This window comes from Pogonomyrmex barbatus, unplaced genomic scaffold (assembly GCF_055798465.1).
Source record: "Pogonomyrmex barbatus isolate J1 unplaced genomic scaffold, ASM5579846v1 scaffold3, whole genome shotgun sequence".
NCBI lineage: Eukaryota > Metazoa > Arthropoda > Insecta > Hymenoptera > Formicidae > Pogonomyrmex > Pogonomyrmex barbatus.
This window is the reverse complement of record NW_028297127.1, coordinates 511251-529250: the sequence shown is the minus strand read 5'-3', so window position 1 is coordinate 529250 and position 18000 is coordinate 511251. Positions and strand designations below refer to the sequence as shown.

At 27.6% G+C, this 18000-nt stretch overlaps 2 protein-coding genes across 6 annotated transcripts; both read right to left on the bottom strand.

The window, feature by feature from the left end:
* Positions 1-353: 353 nt before the first annotated feature.
* Positions 354-6340, bottom strand: LOC105429979 (uncharacterized). The gene is made up of 3 exons (XM_011643265.3): positions 4192-6340; positions 3237-3534; positions 354-2461 (listed from the first exon to the last, which is right to left on the bottom strand). Exons 1-3 carry the CDS (start codon positions 4614-4616, stop codon positions 731-733), a joined length of 2454 nt encoding a protein of 817 aa, XP_011641567.2. The 5' UTR covers positions 4617-6340; the 3' UTR covers positions 354-730.
* Positions 6341-6486: 146 nt separating this feature from the next.
* On the bottom strand, positions 6487-17842 carry mahj (LisH and WD40 domain-containing protein mahjong). 5 transcript variants are annotated; one of them, XM_025219015.2, is made up of 16 exons: positions 17711-17842; positions 16445-16712; positions 14640-16013; positions 14105-14314; positions 13483-13649; positions 12664-12904; positions 12453-12575; positions 12064-12363; positions 11404-11601; positions 9129-9376; positions 8766-9017; positions 8469-8658; positions 8092-8385; positions 7388-7796; positions 7002-7241; positions 6487-6852 (listed from the first exon to the last, which is right to left on the bottom strand). In XM_025219015.2, the coding sequence occupies exons 2-16, from the start codon at positions 16703-16705 to the stop codon at positions 6605-6607; spliced, it is 4755 nt and encodes a 1584-aa protein (XP_025074800.2). In that variant the 5' UTR covers positions 16706-16712; positions 17711-17842; the 3' UTR covers positions 6487-6604. The 5 variants fall into 5 exon arrangements, with proteins under 5 accessions (XP_025074800.2, XP_088935149.1, XP_088935146.1 ...); XM_089079023.1 differs by having other exon boundaries at positions 6487-6837; positions 17601-17785; XM_089079020.1 differs by having other exon boundaries at positions 17601-17784.
* Positions 17843-18000: the final 158 nt, after the last annotated feature.

The window sequence follows — 18000 nt, the reverse complement described above, 5'->3', positions numbered from 1 at the left end:
ATGTCTAAAACAAGAAAATACATCCTACTAATAGTATGTATCTCCATAAAATGTCCTAACTTAATCAATTCAATTCCATTCTAATTCAAGACTAAAAAAGATCCTTAAAATAATCTCATTTATAATTGTCATATATTAAAGTAAAAGTTTCTAAGATATTCTACTTTGATATTTGAAGTCGTCACATTATAAGGCATTATTCACCCTACATAAGACGCCTCAAACGTACCATAAATTAGGTCAAAATGACATCTTTTTAATAGTTTCATATCTTATAGGATAGGATAGGATTTTTAACCGTTTTTAAGACATTATCTGAAACAATATTATATATACATAGATAATATAAAGAATTAAGGAAAAAATTTAGCAAAGCGATTTATTTAAACGAATATCTTAATATAAAAGGAACTTATTAATTTATTGTTAAACTCTCAATTTACAAAATTTTAATTTGCATAGTCATGTATGCATAAGTGTGTAAAAATATAATTTCTATTTCTATAATAAAAATATATCTTCATATACGTTTTTTTAATGAGACAAAATAAATTATAAAAAAATTAGAACATCAAACTATTATTGATGGAAAACATTTTAAATATCAATTTATTTGAAACAGTTAAACTTTTTTATAAAATTATTTTAATAAAAATTTTTTAATGAGCAAATATAATTTTGAACTTAATAATGTCACAGATATTAAACGAAATATTCATTTATCTTCAAGTTAGGAATTATTGCAATTCTCTAGCCATTGAATAGTTTGCTTGCTATCGAGAGTATCGATATAATTAGATAGATCATCTTGATGAACTCCAGTGGCAGCACAATATAAGATTGCAGTATTCTCTAGAAGTTTCTGCAATGGCTCCATATTCGCGATCTCTGTTTTGTCTTCAGAATGTTTCGAATTTTTTTCTCTCTCTCTCTTCATATCAACCGCAACAATTTCGTATTCATTTTGATTTTTAGGATAGTCAACAAATTTTTCTTTGGTATAATTTAATGTACTCAAATTCATTTGTTGATTCATTAGAGAAGTTTTGTTATCCTCTAATGATATTGGTTTCCTTTCCCAAATATTATTATTACCGGTAAACTGACCGTCTTTGGTCTTTTTCAGCATGACATGAAACTTTTTCCATTTTTCTTGTGGAAAATCTGCATTCGGATTGGATATGAATTGTTGATTACTTCCCATTATTATATTTTTTTGCCAAAGATTTTTTGGTACATTTTTGATATTTGAATTTATCAAATTAGTTTTCATATCTTTTGAATTATAATTCTGGTTCTTTATCATAGATCTTCTTAATGTGCTTTCATTGTATTCCGACAAGATTCTAGCAATCTTTGAAGTCTCATTGATACATGCGAAATTCTTACCAATATTCGTCATAGATATTTTGTCATCTGACTGTCTGTTAATTTTTCTTTTATCAGGACTTTTGTTTCCATATGTCTTTTTCATATCAGTTGCTTTGCTCTCCAACTTCTCAAGATTTTCAAAGAAGATCTTTGTCATATTTTCTGGTATATTTGTGGTATGTCTCGTAAGTAACAAGTTGTTATTCATCTGTGACTCCTTACATTTTGAGATTGGTTCATCTGCAAATACTAATTTATTACAACTTGACGACGTCCCTATTAATGTTTCATTGTTGGATGTATTTTCTACTATGAATTCCGAATTGAATAAATTTTTTGTAGTTATGTAGATATTGTCATTTGCAGATCTTGCAGCTGTATTATCCAGTAAAATTAAGGAGTTATTTGAAGCATCTTGAATAATCTGATTCATCTGTTTCATCTTTATTATTTCATTATTCTGCAGATTAGTCTTTGAATTGTTGACCTTTAGATTAACAGATGATTTCTGTGCTTCTGGTACATTCTGTGTTACAGAAAATGATGGAAAAATCGAGATGACTCCTTCTGTATTTGTATTATTAGTGTTACTTTCATTTTGAATATTCTGTGCCATAGCAATGGCATAAGCTTCTAATAACTTTGTTTCATCTATCAACTTAGCTTCATTTTTTGAAGATATTGTAGCATTATTTTGGACTTTTGTCATTTCATCCGCCAATTCTAAAGAGTTTAGTTTTGCTGCAGAAATCATCAGATTTGTCATCTTCTTTTCTACAGCTTGTTTATAAACCGGTGTCATGATTTGTGAACAATAACCAAGTACATAATGAAGACTCTCATGCATGCATGTCTCAAAAGATTTGTTATTCATAGAGAGATAGATATTCCATGCATTCTTGGTATTCGATAAATGTTCCATTTTCATATTCGTTTTTCCTTTTGATTTTTCCTCGGTTGAAGAAATTTGTTTATTGCAATATGGTTCGACAGAAACTACTTCAATATCAGCTTTATCGATAATCTCACAATAAGATAATCCATCGAGACTAGTGAAGTATCTTCCTAAATACTCCACCGCTAGACCAGTCTGGAAATATAATTGCATGAAAAATGTTCTAAGTATGATTATTCAATTTTTTGGTTTTAATTGGAATTAAGTTTTTTTTTTAATAAAAATCATTAACAAAAATTACTATTTTTTGCAATTTTTAAAAAAATGTTCTTAAAAATTTAAATTTTGTTGTTTAAATTTTGTTATTAAGAATTAAGTTCTATAAAATAAAGTTTTCACTCAATATTGTAATAAAATTTTAGATGCTAATTACTAAAATTATAATAATTATTGTCATTTATGTGTTTCTCTACGATTTAATTACAACTTTTTACTCTAATCTACTAATTATTATTGATATTTTTTAAATTAAATCATTTAAAAGATATAAATAATATAAATAAGCTCTTGAGTTTTTAATAAGTGAGAGATAAATGCTAAATAAGCATCACCATTGTTAATGTGATATGCGATGTAATATTTTATTATATCTTTTCCATAAATATCATCATAATGTTCGAATTGATAGACATTTGTTCCAGAGAAAGTAGGAAGATTGAAGTTCATCCTGGCAGAGATGATATTTTTTACTAAATTATTTACAGAGATATTTTTTATCGAATTATTTAAACTTTTAAGATGCTTGTTAATATTGTTAGTAATTTTAAAATTAATTAACAATAAATAATCTTATAACAATCTTCAATCAATAATCTTTGATAAGATTAACAGTTAACAAGTTCTTCAAAAATATAACTCATCTAAAAAATATATGAATTATAAATATTATATTATTTGAAAAAAATCTTACTTGAGGATGATAAATCGGTCGCTCATGCATTCCATGCACAGGCCATTCTTTCCACTCCATCTCGTCTTTTTTTGTAGGTGCTTGATAAGTAGCACCTACAGTATACATCTTCCGAGTGACAGATCTGGTATTCATGTATGGCATTGTGGATAATTTTATGCGTTTCCTGGATTCATAATCTGAATAAATCTCTCTTTTGCTATTAACCAATAATCTTTGTTTGGGTCGAGAAAAATTTTTATCCATATTTCTCTTGGATACTCGCATAGGATTATCTTTTATCTCCATTGTTTTGAGACTAAAAAAATATAAAGGTAAAATATAAAAAACTCATATAATTAAAAAAAATAATAATTCTCTTTAATTAGCTCAATTTTTCATCATACAAAATTATATAACTTATATATATATATATATATATATATATATATATATATATATATGTATAAGTTAAATGTAGCAAAGAAAATATATAATTGTTTAAAAATAATTATATAATTAGCAATATGAGTACTTTTTTTAGAAAACAAACTATATATACTTTCTCTATATAAATTTTCTCATTATATAAAATTGATTGTTTCATTATATATTGAAAAGAAAATTTGAAAGATATAATTAGATATATTTAGGTATAAGAAGTATGAATATATATATATATATATATATATATATATATATAAAATAAAAATATTTAAGCTAACTTGCTTATTTTGATTAATAAAAATTATTTTTAAAACACACGTACACAAAATTTATATATTGTATGTAACATATATAACTTGTAAATATTTATATATAAGTATATAATAATGTAACATTATATTTAAGTATATAATATAAAACACATGAATTATGAAATTTCCATTTCAACTTAGTTTGATAATATTTAAAATGGTATTTATAAATATTTAACAATAAAACTCTTACTTAAGGATTTTTTAATATTGCTTACGTTTTGCTTCTGAGAGTCCGTGAAATTCCTCTCATTTTAACAACCGTACAACTGGACATCGGGCGTTGATTATTATTTGTTTCTGTTAATTTCCTGAAATCATTGTTTTCTTTAACAGATTTTGTTTTTTGTCGTATCACGATTGTATCTGGTGGTAGCTTTCGCAGAATTTCCATATTTTCACAATTCACCGCGTTGCTTCGAAGATTTGAACTCCCGCGTTCTGTTATTTCTTGTAATTGTCGTTGCAGGACCTTCTTCGAATCATTATTGCTTAATTCGATTACGTGACAATTTGCGTCGTTGACTCTGTCATGATTATTTATTTGTTGTTCTAACATGATCGTTTCTGATTTTTCCAATATTTTTTCTTCATTTATTAATGTTGAATTTGTACTCGAGTTGTGACAGAAAACGTATGTCATATTTTCGGCAATAGTTTTGTTTTGATCTTCGATCAATAAATTGACGTTTATGAGATTTTCTTACTTTCTTAAGGTGCGTTCGGATTCGCTACTCGTACTCTCCATACGTCATTGTAACTCCTGTTTATTAAATATTAAACAAGACCTACTTGCAGTTATACCCAGGCAAACTTGTACAACTGCATAATCATAAAATGCATAAAAAAATTATCCAATCACATTTCTATTATAAAGACGCGCGTAAGAAAATGAACTAATCATAGTTCTCCATTTCCTACCCGCAGAATGAAAATGAAAGACTCTAATTGGTTAATTCTCTTATGCGTTATAAACCTTAAGCTATAAGAAATTGACCAATCATAGTGGATTATTCTCCTCTTCTTCGACTATGATTCGTCCATTTTTTATGGCTTAAGGCTTAAATTATCTATTGTAGCTTAGGAGCATCTCGTTTGACCACGTTGCAATTGGACACAGTCACTTATAGATCAATGCCTGGAGATTTTCCACTATATCAACCAATTAAAAAATTTTATTTTAAATTGCTAAATGACAACGTTAATAATCGGGCACCATCCTATATGGAATTTCTTTTTAATCATCATCTCTTATCCCTTCTAAGCAATCCGTCATCGAAATTATGCAAACTTCTCTTTGCTTTCCTCAAATTGTGTAATCTCAACATTTAAATTAACCCGTTCTCTTGCATGCTCGTCACAAGGCTCACATATAGAGTTTAATTAGAAATTATAAATTTTATAGTGGAGGAAAAAGCTTAGTTGGATTTTAACTTAAAAATTGTTAATAAATGAAAATATGATTTGCATTTTGATTGCAATGCAAAAGATTGACTATAAAGCTATAGCAATATTTATTTAACTGTTTTTCTCTTTTCGGAAAATTAGCCGAACAGTTATATTTCTTCACAAATCTATATGATGATTTATTCCTTGCATTATTAAGAAAACTTATATAGAACCAGATTTAGTATTTTAACTCATAAAAATTAATGATAGGATAACAATATAATTTATACTTTGATGCAATATAGATCATTGATTCAATCAAGCTGATTTTTTTCAGTCAGAGATATTTCCTATAAAATCTTTCTCAACTTCTTTCTTACACTATTGCCAAAACCTTTGTATAAAGCCAAATTTTATATTTTATATGACTTTTAACAATTTTTAATAAATGAAAATTGTACACTTAGTAGTAGTATAATACAAACTTAGCAAAAAAAAAATTATTTTAACTTTCTTATAAAAGATTATTCTAAGAATCCTGAAAATGATATTACTGATTACAATCATATCATAATTATAATATGACTTTTGCTAAATATCATAACGATAATTGATTTGTGATTTTGTAATAAAGATATAAATTTGTAGCTCTTTCGAGTGGTGTTTCCATAGTCTCTGCTGACTTCTTCTATGATTCCCTTTTGGATTTCTAATTTACTAAAATAGATTAAAGTATCATGTAACAAGCTAATCCTTAATCAAGTCCTTCTTGAAAAGCGTAGATATAGATTTTTAAGCTTCGTTACATATATTTTCAAAAAAACAAGACAGATACACACTTGACTATCCGTATTATTTTACGCTCATAAAGAACTTGATTAATGAATGCATATATCACAGATTGATACTTGACATATGATAAGAGGAACATTTTTATTCTGAATTAAACTGAAGATCAATAATCGTTTACAATTAATTTCTTTAATTTTAAAAGTATGAATATGTACTTCTGCATAAAACCAATAAACATCTAAATTACAATACAAATTAGTTGTAATTATATATTTAGAATATTAAATTAATAATGAACCATGATAAAATTTGTTTTTATTCATATATATATATATATATATATATATATATATATATATATGTATATGTATATATATATATGTATATATATATATTACGCACATATGTACGTACACATGTGCATATACACAAAATTATTTTTCAATGACGTTAGCGGAAAGTGATTATCTCCAAATCATCTATATCTGAAGAGAAATCATCAGATAAATTATGGATATCAACACTAGGATTGTAATCCATACTATCATCATCAGAATTGTCTTCATCTCCTCCATCTTCATCATCACCGTCATCATCATCTTCATCATCGTCATCATCATCGTCATCATCATTTCCCCTATCATTCTGATCGTTATCATCACCATTATCTTCTGCACCAGCATCTGCATTATTACCATCTATTTTAACAGAGTACAAATAAATTGTAGTTTCATGTTTTAAACACATATACTTTATTACGATGTTGTAGTTTAATATAAATATATTTAACATTTATAAAATACTGAAATATATAAAAATTTCAAAAATAAATAATATTAAGTTTTACCATCTGCATTATTATCATCAGATGCAGAATTTGAACCATCGTCGTCACTAGCATCAAGATCATCTTCTTCATCATCTTCATCAGCTTCATCCTCATCATCTCTTCGTCTTCCAACATCATACAATCTAACACATGATTCTTGTATGCTTGAAAATTCACCCATATTTTCCACTATGGCAATTTGAGTGTCAAATTTATTGCAGGCAAGACCATAAATTCCTCTTTTTACATCACACGTCGCTAAAATATTATAATATATAAATCATTTTATAACATATAATATTAGTATATTTTGTATACTTTTTAAATAATAATATATTTTTTATATTTTATATATATATATATATATATATATATATATATATATATAGATATTCCTTTCTTACCGATATTACTATAATCTAAAGCATCCAAGGTCTTAAAGGAAGTTACATAATGAGAATCGTTTTCGCTTTCTTGATCTAACGAAACTGCATATATAATATTATTAACTGGTGAGAAGATCACTTCCATTTCATCGAGAGTAGGAACTGTCTTAAGTAAATGAAATGTTCTCAAATCCCATACTTCAGTATTAGATACAACTTCAGTTCCATTTGGATGAAAAACTCCATTTAACGTTTGATTTAATTTGTCGAACTTATGAATTTCTTTGCCTGAATTAACATCCCATAATATGCCGTCGCTAAGTACTAATTCATCATTCATACTAAAAGTTGCACGATTTTTAGTATATTGATTTGAAATAGATGGCGTCAAGGTTGTTAATAATTTTCCAGTTCCTATATCGTATATCTATAATAGAAAAAAACAAACATTAATAAAATATATTTTACACAACCAACCGTGCCCCTTCGATTTTAATAAGTTTACACTTTTAATGATACACCTTGTACATACGTATATAGTGTCTGTTATATATAATATATTGCATGTATATACATATGTATGTGTATATGCATATGCATATGTGCATGCATGCATATATACATGTATATATATGTGTAAGGAAGGAAAATGAATGAATGTGAATATCGACATGGACGTATGAACATGGATATATGATGGATAGATGGATATGTATATTTACCGTCGCACTTTCTCCTTGGGTACCAATTATTCTATCTTGTAACTTGCCAAATTCAACATAATCTTCATTTTCTAAAGGCAACTTCATTTCAAAAAACGCTCCTATATCCCAGAGTGCTGACATAGGACTTCTCCAAGCAGTGGAAGTCAATAAAAGATTACCACGTTGATTACATTCCATATGATATACATATGATTCATGACATTGGTAAGTTGCTTCTTCCATTCCTGTATGGATATTGAACATTTTGATGTCTCCAGCATGAGTACCCAAAATGAGATATTGTGTGCAAGGCTGTATCAAAAATATAATTAAAGAGAGATATAAAATAACGGTTTAAAAACGAGAATAAATTATAATAATGAATACAAATTTACCGAGAAAGTACAACAAGTGAATATTCCTCCTACATCAGTAGGCCGAAAAGTTTTTACAGGACAAAAGCGACTATAAATATGTCTTCTATCTAATCTTCTACCATCCATTCCTAATGCTCGCCTTGCTAATCTTACTGTTACATTTGTAGGTGAAGAATTTTTTGTACATGGATCTGGGCATTTGTGTGGTCTATATTAATTAAAATATATAAATTAAATAAATGTTTTCAATTAAAAGTAATTATATCACATATTATGTAACTTTTTATTTACAAATAGAAAAATATTATTACTTACTCAAAAAGATTAAATTGTGGACATGTTACCATAGGATTTTTACAAAGAGCATGTTGATTAGTTAAATATTCTGTAATAATAGAATCAAGAGTAACAGATACACTAGAGGTGGCTATACCAGGTCCTCCACCACTTCCAGGATCTCTAAAAATCTGTTTTTGTAAAGATCTACAATTGGTTGGTTGAGACTGCATTGTTGATTGATGATTTGTTGGAATAACTAAAGGTTGTCTTTCGGATGACATTGATTTCCTATAACATAATGTCAAATATTAATATAAGAAGAACAAAATATAAAAAGCTATAAAAATATATTACTATAACAAGCTATAAAAATATTGAAAAAAAGTATAAGCAACTTACTTCTGATTAATTTGTAGTTTAATTGGTTGATTTGCATTATTTGAAATAACATTTTGATTCAGGCAATCAGCAAGTTTTAATCGAACATTATTAGTTATAGATGGTGAACCAGTGCAAGCACCCGTATGGGATATAAATCGAGATGACGACGTGGGAGTAGTATTATTTCTACAATTATTTTCTCTTTGTGTACATCTACTGGTATTATATAAATTAACAGGGGCACCTGGAGAAAAACTATTCCTTGGCTAAAACAGAAAAATTAACATTTTGATATTTATAATAGACATTTAGTACAAAAAATTATTTCATAATTGCTAAAAAAAATACATAAAGGGTGTCCTATTTTATTTTTTAATACTCAATTAAGAAGATAATCTTTTTTAATAAATATTTAAAACAAAAATTATTTGATTTCAAAAGAGATATAGCACATGAATTTGCTTTTTACTATTTTACTCTTTCTTGAAATATAAAGATCAATTTAGTTTTTTTGGGAGGCTTCTAATGACTATAATCTAATCACCATGATTATCTGAACGACGGATACCATGGATTCTGACATCAGAAATAAAAAAAAATAATAAAAATTCTTACAAAACGAATGTATTAAAATATTTTTTAATAAAGCAATATTTGCAATCGAAAAAACATATTTGTAAAATCTAAAATTAGTAATTAGTAATAATCAAAAATGTTTTCTTAAAACAAGTACTTTTTTTACATCAATTAATTTACTTTAGTATTAAATGCATAAAGAAGCAAGATCATTAAAAAATAATATTTTGATATCTTATATCAGAATATCTTTTAAATTAATGATTTCTCATAAATCTCTCAATATCTACAAATATTTATAAAAATTGAATGAAAACTATTAATGCATTCGAAAGTATAGAATATTATTTTAAAAAACAAAATTGATCTTGAGATTTTACTGATATTACTTACAATTTTCATCATGTGATGTCTCATTTGTACCAAATATCAAATATTTTCCAAATAAATTGTTCTCTCATATTTCCAAATTTTGCAAAGATTCATATCGAGTATTTTATAAGAATCACCCTATATATATTCAGACTGTAACATGATATATGGAATTTATTTCAAAGATGATTTCAATATTAAAAGATAATAAAAAAAATTAATATAAATATTGCCCAATGAATTTTATTTTCAAATTTTAATAAAATTTATATTCCAATAATTTCTTCTAAATTCTATAATATTCCGATAATTTTAAGTTTATATTTAATTCTATATTACTTATTAAAAAACATTGGATATTTTATATATAACTTTGTTGATTATTTTCTAAATATTATCTCATAATGTTTTATGAATAATTTCAGTCCGCTAAATTTTGAATCAAGATCAAATCAAATACAATTATCTCCTTGATTGTTTTTTAATGCTAAATTCATTCTTGAAGTAGATTCCCAATGTTATGTTACATTTTATATTTCTACAGTATATACACAGAGTAGGACATTTAAATGCACAAGCTATTACCCTTAAAAATAAAACATGAAAGTACGGACGTAACGAAATACATTAATCTTATGTCAAAATATGCCAGAATAACTGCAAGAATCATATTATACAAAAAAGTAACAAAAGATACTTAATTCTATTAAAAAAATGACTTATAAAGAACCAATAAGTGTCATCTGCAAATGATTAAATAACATAATTTTGTAATCTTCTCGAAATCCTATAATTTTTGTTTAAAAGATTTTTACACAACACGAATTTTCAAGAACAATAGTTTGCAACGCTTTAAATGCTCTACATATTTCGATATATATGCACGCGCTGGCAAGTACACATATGCATATCCTATACACACGCATATAGAATATAAGTTGCGTGCGAGCATGCATGTGTGTGCATATACTCTTTGCGTACGCACCTACGTGCATACTGGATCCCATTTTAAATGATAATTTCAAAAAAAAAAATCTCTTGAACAGTGCATTTTAGAGAAAAATGTTTCATATAAAAGTTTTATGACTTCAATAAAAAATGAGAGTTTTTATTTAAGATAAAAGGTAATTTTTATGTAATCTTCAAATGACTATCCGAACTCAAACAAATGGTACTATTTTATGCCTCCCTCGAAGTCATAAAACTTTTATCTGAAATATTTTTTTGTAAAATGCACTGTTCAAGAAATATTTGACATTGTCATTTGAGAACATGGGAAAATGGGACAACCTGTATAAATAGGAAATTTTAAAACTTCCTATTTATTCCAATAATTTCAACTTACAGTTACATTTGAAGGGTTCCTGTATGTAAAAGGTTGATATGTTGTTGCAGCTCTTACAATTGTAGATGATTCCAAATTTGCCTCTTTATGTAATGTATTAGCCGTTTCACTTAAACCTTTTGACATGAGATGCTGATATATTAATTGATTAAGTTGTTGTTCATTATACTGAATTCTCGTTTGTGCTACAACATTAGCCTATAAAAATCATTTTATGTAAAAATAATGTGAGAGTGAGTGAGAGAGAGAGAGAGAGAGAGAGAGAGAGAGAGAAAATAGATATATAAGATAAATAAATGCTAAATATTAAAAACAAATTTCAATCAAAAAATGCATAATTGAAAAAAATACATTTCAAATAAATACCAGGAATTGTTCAATAAAATACAAAATATTGATTTAATCATCCAAATTTATTTTGTCGTCCCCTTTTGACACATTTATGACGACAACAAATAATCCAGTCGTCGAAACACTTTTTATAAGCACTTTCCGATATGGCCTGCAGCTTAGTGACAATTAGGTACATTGGTATCAACTTATAGCAAAAAATTTGTTTTCATATCTTTTACGCGGATTCTTGAAATGAACAATTCCCGGTTTTACAAAATGTACGATTGTTTAAAAATAATTTATATATATAAATTAAAAGAAGCTTACCCTATGTAAACTAACTAAGGAAATTTCGTATTCTGCTCCTGTTGGCTTTGCTTTACCAGATACTCTTTCCATTAATTCAAGAGCATATTTTTGGAAAGTAACATGTTCTTGTCGTTTTTCTTGCAATATAGGATCTTTCATAAGTGACTGAATTTGTCCATTTGTGAACATTGGTAACTTGCTAATAATTTGTCTAACTTTTTCACTACGTGCTAGTCCAGCTAGTGCACGACATGCTAACGCCCGTATACTATCGGCATCGGTAATAGGTGTTTTTACCATCATTAGTTGCAATAATACCTATTTCAAAAAATAATAATTTACAAATCATATAATCCAAATGATTATTTAAAATAACATAACATAATAATATAATTATCAATGTATACCATTATTCCATTGTTTGACCTAACACTTTCCCATACTTTTTGTATCAATTCTTCACTATTGTGAATATTTGTCTTTTTTTTAGCAGATCCAGTTATAGAATATCTAGCTACATTTCCTCCGATCTTAAAAAGTTAATAAATATCATCAATTGAATAAAATACCATAAGAGAATGTAAAAGTAAAAAAGAAAATTTTTATAGAAAAACATACTCTGTTTATAGGAGCACACACACAATTAATTACAGCTCTAAGTGCTGCTCTTTGTACATCCGCATCTGCAATAATCTCACATTCAGCAGCAGCTAGTAAAAGATTAATTGCCATTGTCATTGACATGTCTGGCATATCAACTCTTTCGCATAGCAACAACATGACTTTTGGTACAATGGAACAAATTGCAATTACGTCCAAACATGACCTAACCGTTTCAGCACTTGACGTAGTATGTACCCTAAAAATAATCATTTAATTTAAAAATTATAAAACTTTCCTATCAGCTGTATCTACATATACAGGATAATCTTTTATTCTTAAATAATAGATTTCTAACTTGAGTCAGAGACTTCTCCTTTTGCAAAAACTTCGTTCAAAAATCACTTTTTTTTTATAAAAACAAATAGTTTGCATTGGATCAAGAAAATATGCAAAGAGGGTATAACTGATTATACGGATGCTAGCATTTATATGAGTATTTTTGCAGATTGTTCATATCTAATAGTAGATTGCGTCGCCTATTTGCCTACTTCCTATATTCGGTTTATAATACGTGAACGATAAATTTTTATAATTCGAAAACTAAGCTCTTCGAACAAAATTAAAAAAAAAAAAAAAAAAAAAAAAAAACTTGTCTTAGAACAAAGTCAGAAATGTGATATTTAATAAAAGTTTGTTCTAGATTAAGTATATGTTCTAGATTAAGTGTATATTAAGTGTATCCTATATCTAACTTCTATATATAACTTATTTTCCACTTACTGTCAATTTATTATTACTATACTTATTACTATACTTTATTATTACTATACTTACCGCCCACTGTAATTCCATTCGCGAGCAAAAGCTATAATTTGCAAAAGCAATGTGATACCGCCTAACCGATGAAGTTCCTCCACTGGTGGCCATGTCGCTCTGACTGACATTAATTCTTGAAGAATTTCCACTTTTGCCTGAACTTCTTCGCTACTAAGTTTGCATGCCTAGAAAAGTAAAAACGCAAAAGTAAAACGTGCTCAAACGCACGCACGATGCATGTACACACATACGTACGCACACATGCACGCATGCATGCACAAGGTATCTGATTCCTAATGATATACTCACAAATAAAGTGACATAGAACTATTGTTAAAGTCCTTTTATAGTCACCATTTTTGTAAATAGAATATATCTTTTATTATGTAATATGTTTTCTTTAGTTTGTATTTTTCATAGCTATTTCAATAAGCTACACAATAGTTATAAGTACAAAAAGCATTTTTGTTAAAATGCTTCAAATGATTAAAGAGAAAAGATAGTTCGAATTTAACGCAATAAATATAAAATAATTTTAACTACAAGTCATTTCATTCTTTTTTTCAAAATTTATAAAATTTATTATTTTGACGATAATTCTGATAGGAAAAAAATCCTTTAAATATATGATATATTTTACCTTGTAAGGTGGTAATGAAGGCTGCCACGTATCGCGTTCAACTCTAACATTTTCTGCACGTTGCAATTGTTCTGCTTTTAGATGCAAATGGGCTTCCATATACCTCTTCAAAGCAACAGCAACGTGTCGTACAATCTGCCTTGACGCACATTCTTCATCATCATTTATAGTTGGTTCTTCTTCGATATTTAGAATTGGTAAGGTAGATATCTACAATAAAATTTAATTAAATTTTATTATACAAAAAATAATTTTAATTTATTTTTAAACCTGGATTATCTTTTTTTGTAATAAAATTGCATTTTTTGCGTTTTGAATAAAACGCAATAAGATAAAGGAATAATATCAAGATTTATATTTTTGTTCAGAAAGCACGAATAGTTAACTTTTTCCCAATTAATTTTGACCTTTTTGTGCTTTAAACAAATAAGATATGTAAAAGGATAAAATCAAAATTCTTCTTTTTACTTAAAAGCATAAATATTTATTGTTAAAAAGCATAAATAAAAAGCATAAATATTTATTATTTTCTTACCACATTAAATAATTTTCTCAAACCATCCTGCGCATCGAATTCTTCCAATATAACTTTGAATGGAAAAGAAAAGCCAAAGAACATCGTTGCGTGACATCGTCCGGAATCGTGACTGCGTTCCAGTAACCATAATGCATAAGTCACAAGATCAGTTATAATGTGTTTTGGTAACAAACACACTCGTTCCATAGCATCTTCACAATACGCGAGATAGTAAAGACATATAGACACACCTGTTGCTGCAACACTCGGTCTCGGTACATCTAGTAGTCTTTGCAAGCCACCAACGTTTAAAAATTCAATTGAAAATTTTTTATGGCATAACAGAGATGCAAGATATTTGAGAGCTTCAAAAGCCAATCTGCTATCTTTAGTTTCTCGCACATTTATATATTTCAGTATCAATTCTAGTGCGTTATGCTCAAATACATGGCCAAGGAATTCCTGATACTCTCCCATTGGTGTTAGATAACGCAAGATCAGCATCTGACGAGTTGCAAGAGTAGGAGGATACATCTGTACGTTACCAATAACATATGATTCCATTTCAGCCCAAGAAGAATTTGAATTTCCTTCTAAAAGTGTTAAATGTGTGCTGGAACTTTGAGATAGAATAGATTTTTGAAAATTGCACCTAGTGGATGCCGACACATTCGCAATCCTTGTAGACTGTAACACCTGTTTAGATGGTGTCACTTGTAAATTAATGGGATTGTTCATGATTTTCGGTATAGACGAAGGTGGGGACATAATCTCGGGATATAGCTCACTATTCGTTACAGGTGTTTCACAACCAGAATTATTTTTCTTTTTTTTAATGGCTGGCATATCATTGAAATTGCACGTCGAATCATTTTCATCAGAAGAAGGAGAATCTTGATTCTTCATAACCCCGTTTTTTTGCCATTTCTCTTGCAATTTGCGTTTTTCGGAAATGCCTTTGTCGTCACAATCAGTAACACCATTCCTGTCATGCCCAAAGTGAGCAAATGGCCTAACATTTTTCTGACAATCCTCATATACCTTTTGCTGACGTTCTTCATGTGCTTTCTGCTGTAACTTATGTAATCGTTGCAACATTAAAGGTACCATTTTAGCATTTTGATCTCTAAATCCTGTAGCTATATCTTGTACTTCCATAGCAGCGGCCAGAAGACCAGTTGAATAGCTCTGCAATGGTTCAATGCTTTTTTCTGCCCAAGAAAATAATCTGTGTATAAGACCTTCCATGTCTGGCTGAAATACTGCTGAGGTTTCTAATCCTGGGAGTATATCTAGCATTAAACGACAAGCAGCAATATTTAGCTTTCTAACATCCTTTCCAGTTATTCCTGCTCGAGACCAGTATGTATCTCTCAAATAATCATTTATTAACTAAAAACAAACATTATTATTAAGTTTTATATGTAAAATAATTTTTAAAAAAATGTAAAATGCTATTATTATATAACTCCTATATTTTCGCTGTAGTTTTGTTACAAAAATATTTTTAATATCACATTTTTTGTATTTATTAAAAAATCACTATAAATTAAAAAATAAATATTAAAAACTATATAAATTAAATAAATATTAAAAGAAAATCTTAAGCAGGTATTTTTAAAATTATCATAAAAACAAAATTTTTTTAAATTTCATAGATATATTACTATGTCAATTACTATATCAATTGACATAGTATTTACATAAATTAAACATAAATTAAACAAAAGTAAAATTTAAAAATAAAGTGCACATTGGGTTACTTTATTAAAATATTCCTATTGGATCTATAATTCTTACAAGATATTTACTTTATAAATTACCTTTGTCATAAAATTATCCTTTCTGAATAAAACTTTCAATATGTGTCCAAAATTACATTCTGGATCAGTACGTGATGGATGTCTTTCATCAAATGGATCAGGATCCATTTTCATATAATTTTCTGTCTCAAGTTCTATTATATCTGCTAATCTCTGAAGAACAGGTATAGGATCATAGGTTGGTGTATTATGTTCTTCTTCCCATTGTCGTAGAATTTGTATAACATCTGTTACTTCTGCAAGTGATTCTCCACTCGCCATTATTTACCTATAAATATTTATGTATTTAAAATTTCTTTTATAAGTTGATATTTCTTAATATTTTAATATATAACAAACTTTTGTATCATATATATCATATATATATATATATATATATATATATATATATATATATATACATATATATATATATACATACATATATATACATATGCAATCTAAACAAAATAAATTATTAAATGTATCCAGAAGCACAATCCATTCAAGCATAAGCATTTAGCAAACTCTTATGTCTAAATGATATATTCTCTAATTAATATACTCTACATTAAAATATATCAATCAGATACAAAAGCTAATTAAATATTTAGTAAACATCATTTTTGGAACCAATAGATTTTTTATGGCTGAAATAGTATATTAGTGTACACTTGTATTGATTGAATAAACACAAGTTCGAAATTTGGTAAAAATGAGAAAGAAAATCTTAATGCGATCCAATGCAACAATAAAAATTAGGCTTAAGATTAAATTTTACATGAGACATGCAATGCAAGACAGTTGATAATAGTAACATTTATAACTTTTAGACATTTCAAATTATTTGAAGAAAATGTTCCATTAATCGAACTTAAAGCAGAAAATTCATTATTAATATAACATTAATCTCACTACGCGTGAGTCGCGGCATTTCGATGACCTAACCTCAAAATACCAATAACAAACAAAAGATCCAATATAGATAGAGAAATGAACAGTATAAGGAAATAAAATCTAGATGCACCACAATTTATTTCAAATCACGCAGTAAAAATCAGACCATAAGCCAACCGGTATTATAACATCTGAGAACTAGTAATATGCGTGAAGTTCATAGCTCACATACTACTCTACTACGTACAATGGCGCGTGTCTCTTGTAGGTTAGAGCTTACCAAATGATCTTATTTGTAGAATATTATTTGACAACTTTTCTGACAAGATCTCCAGTAATATGAATAATACATGCGACTTAAATACACAGTAAGGCAATTTCGAAACTTACAAAATTACGTTATCACGTTTATCCGGCTACGCAGCTTACGCACAACGGTATATAAAAGATCCTATTGAAACATGTGTTATATACAAAAATCCTATAATATATGTTACGTACAGTATAGAACTTTCATGTGCGTATGTTCGAGAATAGGGAGTCAATTGTGTATCTTGAAGCAAGATGAAAATTACAAAAATGAGGAAATTTACTAGCTTTTGACATATGAATTTGCAAGTATTCTAGTGAATTTCCTCTTGTAATTTTTACCTGTTGGATGCGATCCGTTTGATGCTTCA

What these genes read in the sequence shown, in the direction of transcription:
- LOC105429979 (XM_011643265.3), bottom strand. Translation starts at nt 4,616, where the DNA reads ATGACATACGTTTTCTGTCACAACTCGAGTACAAATTCAACATTAATA. An exon ending in CGGACTCTCAGAAGCAAAAC is followed by an intron (nt 3,535 to 4,191) that starts GTAAGCAATATT and finishes ATATTTTTTTAG; the next exon opens with TCTCAAAACAATGGAGATAA. An exon ending in GACCGATTTATCATCCTCAA is followed by an intron (nt 2,462 to 3,236) that starts GTAAGATTTTTT and finishes TTATATTTCCAG; the next exon opens with ACTGGTCTAGCGGTGGAGTA.
- mahj (XM_025219015.2), bottom strand. Translation starts at nt 16,705, where the DNA reads ATGGCGAGTGGAGAATCACTTGCAGAAGTAACAGATGTTATACAAATT. An exon ending in CCTTAGTTAGTTTACATAGG is followed by an intron (nt 11,602 to 12,063) that starts GTAAGCTTCTTT and finishes TGATTTTTATAG; the next exon opens with GCTAATGTTGTAGCACAAAC. An exon ending in TCACTTGTTGTACTTTCTCG is followed by an intron (nt 8,386 to 8,468) that starts GTAAATTTGTAT and finishes TTTTTGATACAG; the next exon opens with CCTTGCACACAATATCTCAT.